This window comes from Rhineura floridana, chromosome 10, assembly GCF_030035675.1.
Source record: "Rhineura floridana isolate rRhiFlo1 chromosome 10, rRhiFlo1.hap2, whole genome shotgun sequence".
In the NCBI taxonomy this organism is placed as follows: domain Eukaryota; kingdom Metazoa; phylum Chordata; class Lepidosauria; order Squamata; family Rhineuridae; genus Rhineura; species Rhineura floridana.
The window spans coordinates 85,731,680-85,745,446 of record NC_084489.1 but is presented as its reverse complement, the minus strand read 5'-3'; the positions used below and the strand labels follow the sequence as shown (position 1 = coordinate 85,745,446).

General features: G+C 46.6%; 1 protein-coding gene across 1 annotated transcript in view; it reads left to right on the top strand.

Annotated features, from left to right (window-relative positions):
- The first annotated feature begins 216 nt into the window (after window positions 1-216).
- The window catches only part of WNT3A (Wnt family member 3A), a 113,759-nt gene continuing 100,208 nt past the window's right edge, over window positions 217-13,767 (top strand). The window contains exon 1 of the mRNA XM_061586936.1: window positions 217-788. Coding sequence (XP_061442920.1) covers window positions 718-788 — 71 coding nt within the window. The 5' untranslated portion in view covers window positions 217-717. The remainder of the gene's footprint in view (window positions 789-13,767) is intronic.

Genomic DNA, 13,767 nt, shown 5'->3' with positions numbered 1-13,767 from the left:
CCTTCTACCCAGGGAGTGAAGTCCGGACAGGTTGTTATAGCTACTCAGAGCCACAGGGGTCCCCCCCCCGTCTATTTAAAGCCCCTAAATCTTCCTTTCCCTTTTTCTTTCTTTCTTTCTTTTTTTAAACCCCACCCCCCTCTCTACTTCAGCCTACCCCCCCCGTCGGCTTGTGGGCCAACATGTCCTTAATGAGTATTAAAACACTATCTCTTGGCAATTAGCTCATTCCTTCGCCGCGCTCTCTGGATTGACGCACAGCAGAGGAGCCGCTGCAATTTCCCCCTTTGGCGATCAGTGCTGATTGGGTCTCTGCAAAGCAAGCCGTTCACCAAACTTTTTTTCCCCTTCTCTCTCCCCTTCTTCTAAATGTTTGCCTTGAGTGTCTCTTGGCTGCGAGAAGAGGGATTTTTCCCCCCCCAAAAAACCACCTCTCGGATATTTATTTGTGCTATTTAATTCCCTCTTCTCTGAGAGAGAGAAGACGAGAAAGAAGATAATTCATATATATATATATACACACACACATATATACAGAGAGAGAGAGAACTAGCTACTTGTTTGGGCTGCGCTGATTTTTAATTTTTTTGGGGGGGTGGGGGTATTTTCTCCGCCCCCATCCCCTACATTCAAGAAGAGAAAGTTGGAAAACTCGCTCGTTTTAGGGGAATATAGCTATAGATATATCAAAAGTTTTTGCCAACTTTGGGGGGCGAGATGGCCCTTTTGGGATATGTGTTGTTTCTTTGTGGGCTGACCCAAGGTCTTTCGAGCTATCCAATCTGGTGGTAAGTTGACTTTCTTATTGATTTATTGATTGATGGATTGATTATTGGGAGGGGGGCTTTTTTCTGCCCTGTAGCGCTCACTTTAAAGAGATGCCGTTGACTCCCTCCGCCGCCCCCCGTTCTCTTTTCCTAATATGTGGGCAAAGAGGTTGCGGTTCCAAACAGGGGTTTTAAGAACGCACTCTTTTTTAAACGTCTTTTATTTATTTAAGCGCTGTGTTTATTTTGACTGAGTTAGCCCTGATCTACCGTTCTCCTACTGTTTTTTTTTTTTTTTTAAACTGCAAAGATGAGGAGGGGGTTAGAGAGAAAAGAGATCAGAGTTGCTGTTTTTTTAAAAAACTCGCTTTGATCCTCTCCTGCCAAGAACAAAAGGTACTGAGTGAATTAAACAGATAATGAATGATACAAGTCGACACGAGTTTTTCAAGGTGATTTTAAGCTAGTCATGTGGAAGGAAAGGAGCGGGAGGAAGACAAGCCCCCCACACCTCCGACTTGAGGGATATTTTTTTCCTGACGTTGTAAAATAGTGTGTCTGTTTTCGAAGCGCGAGCAGAATACGGTACAGCAGCCGCGCAATTTTCTGTGCGTGTGATGTCTGTACTCAGCCTTCTGAGACTGTCTTCTCCCTGATCGCGCCGTCCCGCCCATCTCTTCTTTAAAACGGGGGGGGGTCTTGAAACTGGAGCAAAATCCCTAAATATTGCGCCTGGATGAATTCCTGTCAACATCTGGGAGGCAGGACTTGCGTTAATGCTGCTTTAGTTGCTGAAAACGGCAAGGTGTCTTGTGCGAGAGTATCTGTAGTAGAGCCAATATCGCCAAAACACACACAGCTTCTCCTAGATCGTTCTAGCCTTTGCAAGCAGGGGAGGGGGGGGACGGGACCGGGGCGCTCCTTATTCCGGTTTGAGAGAATGCAGCTTCCTTGAGCACAGCTGAGATTTAGACGTAAAATCTATACCTGCATTTCATACTAGCCGGCGCCCTTTCTCCTTCCATAGGGAAAGAGATGGTCCTGCTGTGGGGCCCTTGGGCTATTCGGCCTTTCAGCCTGGATCGAAGCACCTCCCGTTTGTTCAGAGCCGGCTCTTTCCCCAGTGAAACGGTTTGTCGGCTTGCTGGACTCCCTGGTTCGGACCCAGAAAGCGATCCTCCCCTACTCTCCTCCTGGAGAGCTCAGCTGGGCTGCGGAGAACCTGCAGGCTGTGGTTGAAATTGACAAAACTCAAAGAGAGTAGCCTTGCAGGCAGGAAAGCGAAATTGACTAAGGGTGCTTGAGTGTCTGTAATCCAAGAGGAAAGCCTCTATTTCTCTTCTCCCCCCCCCTCCGACGACTCTGGATGCCTGGAAGCAAAGACCAATAGGTTCAAGAAGGGCATTTGATGCGGGGTGAGGGGTAGGAGGTGGAGGTTAGGCAAAGATAAATATTTTCTCCCTTAAAAAAGAAAAAAAACCAATTGAATCGTAAAAAAAATAATAAATCTCTGGGGCTTTCTGCATCCCGCCTGCAAACCACCCCATCTAGACGCCCACTTAAGTTGATTTTTAATGTTTCTGGGTTTGTCTGTTTTTTAAAAAGGCCATAGAAAGGTACCTGGGGAAAGGTTAGCGATGCTGCTCCCTGTCCCTTTAAGAGCTCGGGTTGTGTGTGTTTTACGCCCAAATGTTAAGGGACTAACCCTAGCGAGGGAGACACAGTCAGACTGTGGGGAGAGAGAGAGGGAGCGCTGGGCGGGCGGGCATGTTCCGGCACATCGGGCCGATCGGAGGTAATTACAGACTCCAGGGAGTCGGAGCGAGTGAAGGAGGCGGCTGCAAGAGGCAGCGGAGCCCCGGTCCTCCGCGAGTTTTTAGCCGGGCAAAAACAGCGCCTCCGAGCCGAGCGTCACAGCAGCGAAGGGGAACGCGGCGAGAGGGCCAAGTTGTCCTCCTGGCCGGCCCGAGCGCGCGCGTGCGTTTACACGGGCACCGAAGGAGGAATCGAGGCCCGGCCTCGCTGAACAAGTTCTTACTAGAGGCTGGGGGCGTTCCTGGAATTTTAATCGCCCTCTCTCACACGCCAAATCCCCACAAGTATCGCCTGAGAGTCCCCAACTAGCTCCCAGACCCGAGCGTTCTGCGGAGGCGTGTCGCGGACAACTCCGCCAACACGTGTTCACCGCAGAGGCTGAGCTGGAGCGTGCGGGCGCTGTCGGGGCAATCCAGCGGCAAATGCTTTCGCGGACTGGGCCGCTTTAAGCGGGCGCGGAGGGAGGGGGGATGGGTTCCCACGATCATCGCCACGCATGCGACGGGCCTTCCATACAGGCAAACAGCACCTCGGGGGACAAGCGTCTTGCCGAGTGCAAGGAAATGTTGCGTATTTGCGCGTGTAAGAACACTGGGCGGGCCCACCAGCGCCGCCTCCTCCAGCCGTCTAAAGTGGTGCAGTCCAGCGATAGCTTTACCACTTGATGGTGCTTCGCTTATAAATAGGTCCTCCGTTTGTAAATCCACCTGCCTGTTATCTCGTATGTCGTTTGTTAAAATGTTTTAAAGGATGAAATGGGCTGCCTTCAAGTCGTTTCTGACTTATGGAGACCCTGGGAATAGAGTTTTCATGGTAAGCGGTATTCAGAGGGGGTTTACCATTGCCTTTCTCTGAGGCTGAGAGGCAGGGACTGGCCCAAGGTCACCCAGTGAACTCCATGGCTGTGTGGGGATTCGAACCGTGGTCTCCCAGGTCGTAGTCCAGCACCCTAACCACTACACCACACTGGCTCTCAAACGTGCGTCCAAAAAGTGTGTCCAAAAAAAAATCTAAAGGCAGTTTGTTTACACACAAACCTGATCTTTACAAAGCACACGTTCGCCCGAATTTGACAGGAACAGTTTCCTAACAGTGCGATTCTCGGTCTAAACTTGAAAGACATTTGGGGCCTTATTTCAGTTTAACAGTGACAGCGCGACTTGGAAGGGGCAGTTTCCTAGGAGCAGTTTCACACGTTACACCGCAATAAAACCACCCAGGGAAGCGCACCCCTATTCCCGACTCTCAAACAAGCGTCGCTCCATGATACACGTGTTTTCGAATGCCCATTACTCTTTGGACGTAGAGTTCTTTTTTTAAAAAAGCTTATTTGATCACCTAAGAAAACTCAACCGTATGTGTAAAGTGAGTAGTGTGTGGATAAACAAGCGTAAGCAGTGATGAAGACGTTTTTTGCAGATAAATCTATACAGAATTATATTAAAATATTAAAACCGTCCGCCGTTTTAAGCACAGGGCCTTTGTGCCTGTGTGTGTTTATATGCGTACATATTGCATTGGGGCGATCTTGATGCATTCCCCAACGTCTGTGTATGAAATACGGAGAGAATCTCTGGTGTTTTACAAAAGCGTAATTATCCTTGCAGCGCTTTGTTTGTTTTAAATGCCACCTGCCTTTTAAAAACCAGGAGGGCACCGAAATGACATCTCCTGAAAAGCTCCCGTGTGTGTGTGTTTACACGAACGTACAACGCTCGCCTCTACCTCGAAATACGCGCCGCAGAACTATCACCCAGGTTCTCAATCTCGTTAAGCCGAAAAGGGCGGTTAAGACTGTTTCTTACAGGTGAATAATGAATTACAGGGTCTACTATTCTTTGTGTGTGGGGAAGAATGACAAGGCGTTTACCCACAGCCTCGAAGCACCTTTGACTTGGATGTACCGTTTTATTGAAAACAGAGGAGTTTGCTTGCAAGTAACCGTGTTTATGAGGATCCACTAACAAAGACCCTTTTTAGAGCAAGTCCTATAGTGTGTGGATGAATTCTAAGAAAACGGATACAGAACTTGGGGGGCTTTTTCCCCACACACTTTAATAAAAGTCTGTTTTGAATGCGCCTATAAGGCAGTCTTGAAAGAAGCGGCTCCCTTTAGGAGCAATGCAATCCTATACGCGTCTACTCAGAAGGAAGCTCATTGATTTCAATAGAAATTGCTCCTGGGTAAGTAAATATAGGATTGCAGCCTAAATTGATAGCATTACTGGTGGGTGCAGGATTGCAAATATGACATCGTCTCAGAATCCGAAACCTTCCACTTAAAAATCAGGCACAGGCAAAAAAAAAAATCCTCAGCGCATTCCTATTCTCCCGCCCTAAGCAGAGCGATACAATTAATATACAGGAAATTCGCGAGGGTGGGGAAGAGAATCTTCACTTTTACAAAATAAGAGACATCATAGGGCTGCAATCCTCTACCGACTTACCTGGGAGAAAGCCCCATTAAAACAACGAGGCTTACTTCTGCGTAGAAGCGTATAGGATTGCGCTGTGAGGCGTGTGAAGAGTGAACGGGGTTGATAAAAGGCCACAGCGTCTGTCAAATTCGTTTGTTTTGTCTGATCTCATATGTCTATTATATATATATGTACACACACACACACACACACACACACCCTTTTCCGGGGGAAGAGCTTAGTCGAAGGCAAAATTCCCCAAATAGTTCAGGTATGACAGAGGGCACAAGATAATAAAATGCTAATACGGTCCTTGATAAGACAGGTTGCCTGCACACCTGGTGAAAAGCAACCTCGATTTTTTAAAGCTATTTATTTAAATTCGAAGAAACCCAGGCAACGCAGCCCTTCAATTCCACCATACATGGACTCCTTTATCGCCCCCGGGGCCCTTAAAAAAACCCAATGGATGGAGCCAGGGAGCCAGATGATAGATTTCCCCACATTTTCTCTCCCCCGTTTTTAAAAATAATTAGACTGCACACTTACCTAGGAACTTGTAAGTGCTACTGAACTCAGATGAGTTTACTTTTGAGCAGACGGGGATAGGAGTAGCCTGTTCATATCCTTGCAAGCTGAGATAGGCTGGAGAGATCGCAGGCCTCAACACATGCACGATCCTTACGGCTCAATCCTGATCATATTTATTCAGAAGAAAATCTGATGGATTCAGTAGCAGTCCAGAAGATTTATTTTCTGGAGAAATCTGCTTAGAACTGCAGATTTCTTAAGGGGTGGGTGGAGGTGTTCAAACCTGCCGGGAAATGACAATGGCTGGCTTGGCCCCAACCTCCAAATGAGATGGCAGCGATTACCCGGCAATGAGGAACAGGCGCTCTTTACATGCTCAAAGGCACTAAATCAGATCGGGGCGCTTCAGATCAAAGGCTTGGCAACTGGACCAGCAGTTTTCCTTTATACCACTTGCCATCCAAACCAAGTTCTGAAGCCAAGAATTCACATTAGGCCCCTCCCCCCATTTATTTTATTGATGGGTGCAGAAAGATCTGAAATCTTAAATACTTCCGATGGGGGGGGATGGCGAAGGTCTCTGGCAAGTTACAAGTGGCCAAGGTGGTGCTTTGTTTTCTCACGAGCCCCTAAAAAAAAAGCATGGGTGTAGCCTCCCTCCTGGTCAATAGGATGACAGTTTTAAGATTCACTGTACACAAATGACCACCCTCTTCCAATAAATAACCCCCCCTTTTCTTCTTCTTCTTAACACGTTTTACAGTCTGGTGGTTCCCAAAGCAGGGCAAGCAACCCACATCATGATCTGCACACGTGGGATTGACAAGAGCCCCGCCAAAGAGCATCCGTTGTAATGGCGATGGGGAGGTGAAGTCACGCGTGGAACACGCTGTTTTCTCCCCGACGCATTCTGCAGCTTATCTGAAGTCCGCGGGGTCTTGTCGCATTTTCACACCTGATGCTTGCTTGCTTGCTTATAATCGTGCGGATTGCAAAGGCAAGTCCGTCGCCAACAAAAACCTACATCGTTAAAGCTTCGCACAGGAAACCCTCTGTGGGTTTGAAGCTCTGCAACTGATGACACAGGGGTGTAGCCGTCCAGGGTCTCAGGGAGGTCTTAGACCCTTTACTTTTTTGGGAGCAGGATCCCTATGTCTTCAGCATCCTATGAGATAATCAGCACGAAAGGGGAGTGTGTTGGCCACTGAGAAGAGTCTTCTAACATGCTTCCTTGTCCTTTCCTGCTGATTGGAGCCAATCAGAGTGAAAGGAAGGGAGTCAGCCATTGAGAAGACTCTTCTCAGCAGCTAACAATCTCCGCTTTCATGCTTATTGGCTCCTATATCAATAATATATGTTGTGAGAGAAGGCATTGGCAAGGATCTCATTGTCAACCCAGCAGCAAAAAATTGGGGGCGTGGCTGTGACTAAAAGAAGGAACCCTGCACTTGTGAATTTACCGCTATACTACTGATGCTGTTAATCCGAGAGCGGAAGAGGCAGGGAGGCACCTTTTAGCCAGCTAAGGTTTTACAACTCCCTTTACAGACCCGATTTAAACAGCAGGATCTCTTCCTTCAAGTGCCAACATTCACACGTGTAGTAAACGGGCGATATGCTTTTTTTTTAGGGGCACGTGAGAAAACAAACTTCAAGTGTAGAAGTTGAATCTTTCATCTGGTGATTGTTTTTGACACTGGACTGGGAGGATTTGGTAAAACTGCGGTTTAATTTATAACCGCTTTTAAAAATCAACCCTATTTAAAAATTAAATAAAAACCAAAGAGAACGAGGACCGGAGGAACTCAGATTTGTAAAGTAACCACTCATATTAAATTCGGAAGGCTTATCTAAAACCCCATCCTCCTAAACATGATGGCTTGGAAATAAGTAGACTGGAAGGCGCAGCTTTGAGGTTAACGATCCAAAAACTCCCGTCTAGAATTATGAAACCTACGAGAGTTATTTCCAAGTTAGGCAACAATCCTTATTATGCACCGTTCTTTGGGAATAATTTGCACTGAATGCGGTGGGATTTACTCCCGAGTAAACATGCACTGGATGTCGCTGCGTCTGTCTTCCGGAAACCGGAGTGAAATTTCACTTTCACGAGGATTGTAACCTTAGGATGTGGAGAGGACGCGCTTCTTGAAAGCTGCGATGGGCGTGGTTTGTTGGGGGCGTGGTTCTATGCCTGTCGACTCCGAAGTGCGTTCCACCGAGTTGTGTTGCTCTGGAGTAAGTCCCAAGGAATTAACCGACCATTAACTTGCGAGTTGACAAAAATGTGAGCCCATAAATTTAAGGAGTGGGTTTGAAAGAATGGGCTCCGTTTAAATAGCACTTTTGCTAGGAGTCCACCTCGCAACCTGATCCTCCGCGTGTTTATCCTCCGCTGTGTTTAGAAGGAGTTATTCGCAGGTAAACGGCACATCCTGACCATTTCTACTTGAATGGAATGGGTCTTACTCTCAAGCAAGTAAGTAGGGTTAGGATTGCACTCTAAGAGAGCAGCCCCCAAAGCCCCAACTCCGTAGTCTCCAAAAACCGTGTCAAAGGCCATGCCACCGGTTTCTCCCTCTAGCCCCCCCCCCTGCTTAGAGCATAACAGCAAGAGAGAGAGAGAGAGAATTTTAATGTCAGTCATAATATAATAGCTGAAGCTCTGGCCTCTGTCCCTATTAAATCTGGAAACCGGTTTGTGTTTTTTCCATGAACGCATCTGGCGTCACGCCTATTTTGAGTTGTTATGATTTTTTAAAAACAGCTGTTTGAAAAGGCAGTGAGATAGACAGACAGACGAACCATCAGATCTGGCATCTTGTGTGTGCATATTTCTTCCCCATCAGACCAAGATTTGGGCTGCAAAGGAGCAGCGATGGCATCAGTAAAAAATTCGGGGTGGGCCCAGACACAGAAAAAAAATCTGGGAGGCACAGAAGGGACAAAGTATATTTCTAGGTGGGTGAAATCTACCAGGTTGGGGAGGGAGGGCTCCTGGTTGGGGGGGGTACTTGCCCCCTTGCTCCCCCCTCGATGCCGAAAGTAGGGGGCTATCCGGGGGAGGGTAGATGTTACAGAGATTGGGGTCACCTGCCTGCAGAGCAGTCCCTTCTGCTTTCCCACTCTTAATTTGTTTCTCTATGTACACTGGATGCTTAAAGACTAAGTATTATTGGGGGGGAGACAGTTTACCCATTTCAACTCTCTGTGTGTGGATGTGTGCATGTGCGCAGGGGGGCACAGAATTGTCTTAGTACAGCCTTAGCCAGCTCGGTGCCCTCCAGATGTTGTTGGACTACAACTCCCATCACCCCCGGCCAGCACAACATGCTGGGAATTGTCAGTCCACAGCATCTAGAGGGCACTAGGTTGGCGAAGGCTGCCTTAGTAAGATGGTTCCCAGCTGCGGACTATAATGGTCTCTCCAACTTCTGTACCCTGTTTTGTGAGGAGAGAGACTGGGGAGAAGGACCGGTTCACCCCATTTCTTTCTAGGGGAAGGACAAATTGTCACAGAGTTTCAGGGGTGGGACACAACTTCCTTCTTTTCCCTCTAAGGATTCCCCCTCGCTCTTTCCAGCCATGGCAACAGCAGGAACTGATTTTGCATTCTGGGGCCATCATTTTGCATTGTCCCTAATGTCCGGAGACCTCCTCCTCCTCCTCCTCCTCCTCCTCCTCCTCTTCTTCTTCTTCTTCTTCTTCCTCTTCTTCCTCTTCTTCCTCTTCTTCTTCTTCTTCTTCTTCCTTCTTCTTCCTTCTTCTTCTTCTTCCTTCTTCTTCTTCTTCTTATTATTATTTATACCCCGCCTTTTGGCCAAAGGCTCTCAAGGCGGCTTACAAAAAAAATAAACACAGGTGTAGAAATACAATAAAAACAATACAATTTACAAAAATTAAATTAGTATCATTCCAGGCATTGGGGCAGGGTGGGAACCTGGTTGAGACTATTTAGAGAAAAGTCAGCGAAGTGCCCTTCTTTTTTTAGGGGGAGGGGGGGAGAGAGAACATAACATAAGAAGAGCCCAGGCGGATCAGGCCAGTGGCCCATCGAGTCCAGCATCCTGTTCTCACAGTGGCCAGTCCTCCTCTCTGGATACCCCTGGTGATCCTCTTACCCTCATTGATGGCCTACCACATGGAATAGTTAAAGCACATAATAAATCTATGGAATTAACTCCCATGAGCTGCAGTGATAGCCACGAACTTGGACAGCTTTAGAGGAGGATTAGACAAATCCATGAAGTCTATTGATGCCTACTAGCCATAATGGCCATGTGCTCCCTCCATTGCTGGAGGCAGGGTGCCTCGGTATGCCAGTTGCTGGGAATCGCAAGTGGGAAGAGTCCCGCTATTGAGCTCAGGCCCTCCTTGTGAGCATCCCATAAGCATCTGGTTGGCTACTGTGAGAACAGGATGCTGGACAAGATGGGCCTTTGGCTTGATCTAGCAGGCAGGCGCTTCTTCCTATGTTATGCGCCTTTGAAGAACAAGATGAGAATAGTAAACACAATTTCATATAGTGAGCAATCTCATGATAAAAAGAGAAGCAGCCTATCAGATTTCTTCTTTGGCTACAGTGCTTTGCACTGGGGGCCCATGGGTACCTAACTGCAAAATCTGCATTTTCCGAATTGGTTGGTGGCCTCGAGATCCATACATGTCCTGTTTGTGGTCAGATTATTGTGAAAACCTGATTATCAAGCATCCATACGTGTGGGTTTTTTTTCTTTAGTATTGGCCACTTCCCTAAGTCCACCCCTTTTCAGTCATTGGTCCATCACAGTAGTTTGCTTTTTGTGTGTTTTTTCAGAAGAGTGCAGAAATGTATATATATATATTTTCCCCATGTATGCGCAAGTTTGTGGATGTGCTATTGGGTGGGAAGGAGAAAAGGGGCTGGGAATATAACAGAGGAACCCCCATGGACCGCTTATTGCAGGAAAGTCCATCACATTGCGTCCAAGTGCACGGACCTTGATGCCATTGATTATTGGTTTAGGAAAGTTGATTGGTTTTTCAGTGGGATTTCTAATGCAGATTTGTGAACGTGAAAATCCTTATTAGCTTGCAACGTCATATGGACAATGGTGAATCTATGAGGACACAAAGCTGTAACACTGCAGATTATACAGTCTTATGGACAGGCCCTGGATTAGCAAAGGCAGTTATGATGACGTCAAAACTTTTCCAGACTGAAGCTGGTGAGAGAAAGCCATTGGGTGACACTGCTCTGAACTGGGTGGACTGGGAGCTGAACCCTACAGCCCATTCCTCCCCCTTGAATGGAGTGCAAATTTTATATATCTGCATTTGTTGTTTTTGGAATAGTGAGCTATTCTTTACAAACAAGCAGCTGTCTTAAGGTCATTTGTTTTTTAAAGGGGTGTGGGAGGGGGAGGTTTCCAAAAGACTTCTGAGAGAGGTTTTGTGTTGTTGTTTTTAGCAATGGACTTGTCATTCTGAAAGCTCCCCTCCCAGCCGTTCCACCACCTCTGTTTCAAGCCAGGCTGAAGTGCTCAGTGGGATTGGGTGAGAATCTTTCCCCTTCTCGGTATGCAGAGTCCTGCTCAAGTATCCATTTGTACCAGGGCGATGACTCGCCTCTGCATGAGCCCAGGCCCAAGACAAAAGGCCCTTTAAATCCCCCCCCCAATCACGCAACATTGGCTTCAGCAGAGCCCTCTTCTTAGGGCCCATCAAGACATCCTTTTTGGTCATGCCTTCATGATGATTTGTGCTCATGATGGTTGCTGTTGCTGTGTGCCTTCAAGTTGATTACAACTTATGGCGACCCTATGAATCATTGACCTCCAAGAGCATTTGTCATGAACCACCCTGTTCAGATCTTGTAAGTCCAGGTCTGTGGCTTTCTTTATGGAATCAATCCATCTCTTGTTTGACCTTCCTCGTTTTCTACTCCCTTCTGTTTTTCCCAGCATTATTGTCTTTTCTAGTGAATTGTGTCTTCTCATGATGTGTCCAAAGTAGGATAACCTCAGTTTCATCATTTTAGCTTCTAGTGACAGTTCTGGTTTAATTTGTTCTAACACCCAATTATTTGTCTTTTTCACAGTCCATGGTATGCTCATGATGGTATTGGGCAATTATACACAATCCTGCTTCCAATGGGGGCTCAAGTTACAGAGAGCCTGATTTTGACTGAACATCAGAAAAAGCTTCCTAACTGTTAGAGCGGTGTGACAATGGAACCAATGACCTAGGGAGATGGTGGGCTCTCCAATACTGGAGGCCTTCAAGAGGCCACCTGTCAGGATGCTTTAAGTTGGATTCCTGCATTGAGCAGGGGGTTGGACTTGATGGCCTTACAGCCCCCTTCGAACTCTATGATTCTGTGATTCAATAAGACTGAACAGTGTGCCTGCTTACTGCCTTCAACTAACTCATGACGGGCAGGTTCAAAGCCCTTCCTGCAATCTCTTCTGAAAGTTCTTTATCTTTCAGCCAGAAGAGGTAGGTTGTCCTTTTGCATGACAGAGCAACACAAGTTGGACAAACAACAACAGCCCAGAACATCTATCCCCCATTAGATATCCTTCTCATTGTCCATTCATGATGATTTGTGCTCCTGGTGGTATGGAGGCAGTTATAACCCGATCCCACTTTCAATAATGTGGTGTATCTGCAAAAGTTTTGGGACAGACAATCTGCCTTGTATCCAGTTGGTGCATGCTCTGTAACTTTCTGCTGAAATCCTGTAACTTTTTTTAATCACAAATGTTCTGGGTTTATCTTTTGTCCTACTTTTGTTGGGCTGTAGTGCAAGAGTGCCCCTCCAGACGGCAATAATGTGTTGGGGAAACTTTGCAGAAGAACTAACAAAGTGGAATGTCATCTGGATGGTCCAGTATAAGCCCACCACCAATGCACTAATATTGCATCAAGGACATGTTGCAGAATACCCCCCCCCAAAAAAAACCCTTGTCTGGATGGGCCCTTGGTCACTCATTGCAGGCACTGGCAAAGGGCTCTTCCCAGAATAAACAAGAGTGCTACCTCTGTGGAAGGGACTGGTGAGAAATTCAATTCAGTTCACATTTAAAGCTGAATTTATCAAATGTGCATTTTCTGAAACAATCTGAAAACTGAAATACAGCCATTCTTCAAAATTCACAAGTATTCGAATTTGGTGGTGCCGTTTGCTAGCCAAACAACATTTACAAAAATGCAAATGTTAGAGGAAAGTGTGCATAAAAATAAATATATGAGTGAAAATAACATTTTATGATGAGGAACTGCTTGAAGAATGTGTACATTAGTCAAAACTGCCTACAAAAATGTGTTTATTAGGATAAATTTGCACTCAAACGCTGAAGAATTTTATGAGGATTTTTTTTAAAAAAAAAACAGCCTCAAATTGCTGCAGAAATGTGGAGAACTGAATTTAAGACTGGGAAAATGAGAAACCAAATCTGACAGATCTTTCCATCACTACCTGTGCTCATTACCCATGTTGGCCTGTCTAGAACCTGCATTCCCACAGGCAGGAAAAAAGCACTGTGTCAAAGCTTATATTACTGTTCACATTGGGGAGAAGGGGGTTAAAGAGCCTTGGCCTGAATCTCTGAGGAAGTGGCTGAGTGCATCAGGAGGGGTGGGCTTTTGTCAAAGCCTCTGGATTTGACTGTACAGTAGCTTGAGCAATCCTGCAGCCAGGATCTGACACACCACACAACCTTCTCTGGTTCCCCCTTGGCCCAGATGACAGGAGGGGGAGGAATGAGGTGAGCAAATGAAGGTGATTTGAAGGCGTGGAATAGATTCCTCCAGTTTTCACCACCTCTGAAACCCCCTGGCACACAGAAATATAGGACGCTGCCTTATACTGAGGTAGACCATTGGTCTATCCAGCTCAGTATTGTCAACACTAACTGGCAGCAGCTCTCCATGGTTTCAGAACATGGGGCTGTCCTGGGATGGTTTCAGAACATGGGGCTCTCCTTACTTTTTTGGGAACCAGGTCTTAGGAGGGTCCCTGTGTCTCCAGAATCCTATGAGCCAATCAGCATGAAAGGGAAGTGTGTTAGCCACTGAGAAGAGTCTTCTAACTTGCTTCCTTGTCTTTTCCTGATGTTTGGAGCCAATCGGAGTGAAAGGGGTTCCTATTAGTTCCTGCTTCAAAAAGCCAAGACAAGGTGTACAGCGTGAGAATTCTATAATTGCAGAAGAAGAGAAAGTGAATCCTGATGAAAGCATCCCATCTACATCGTCAA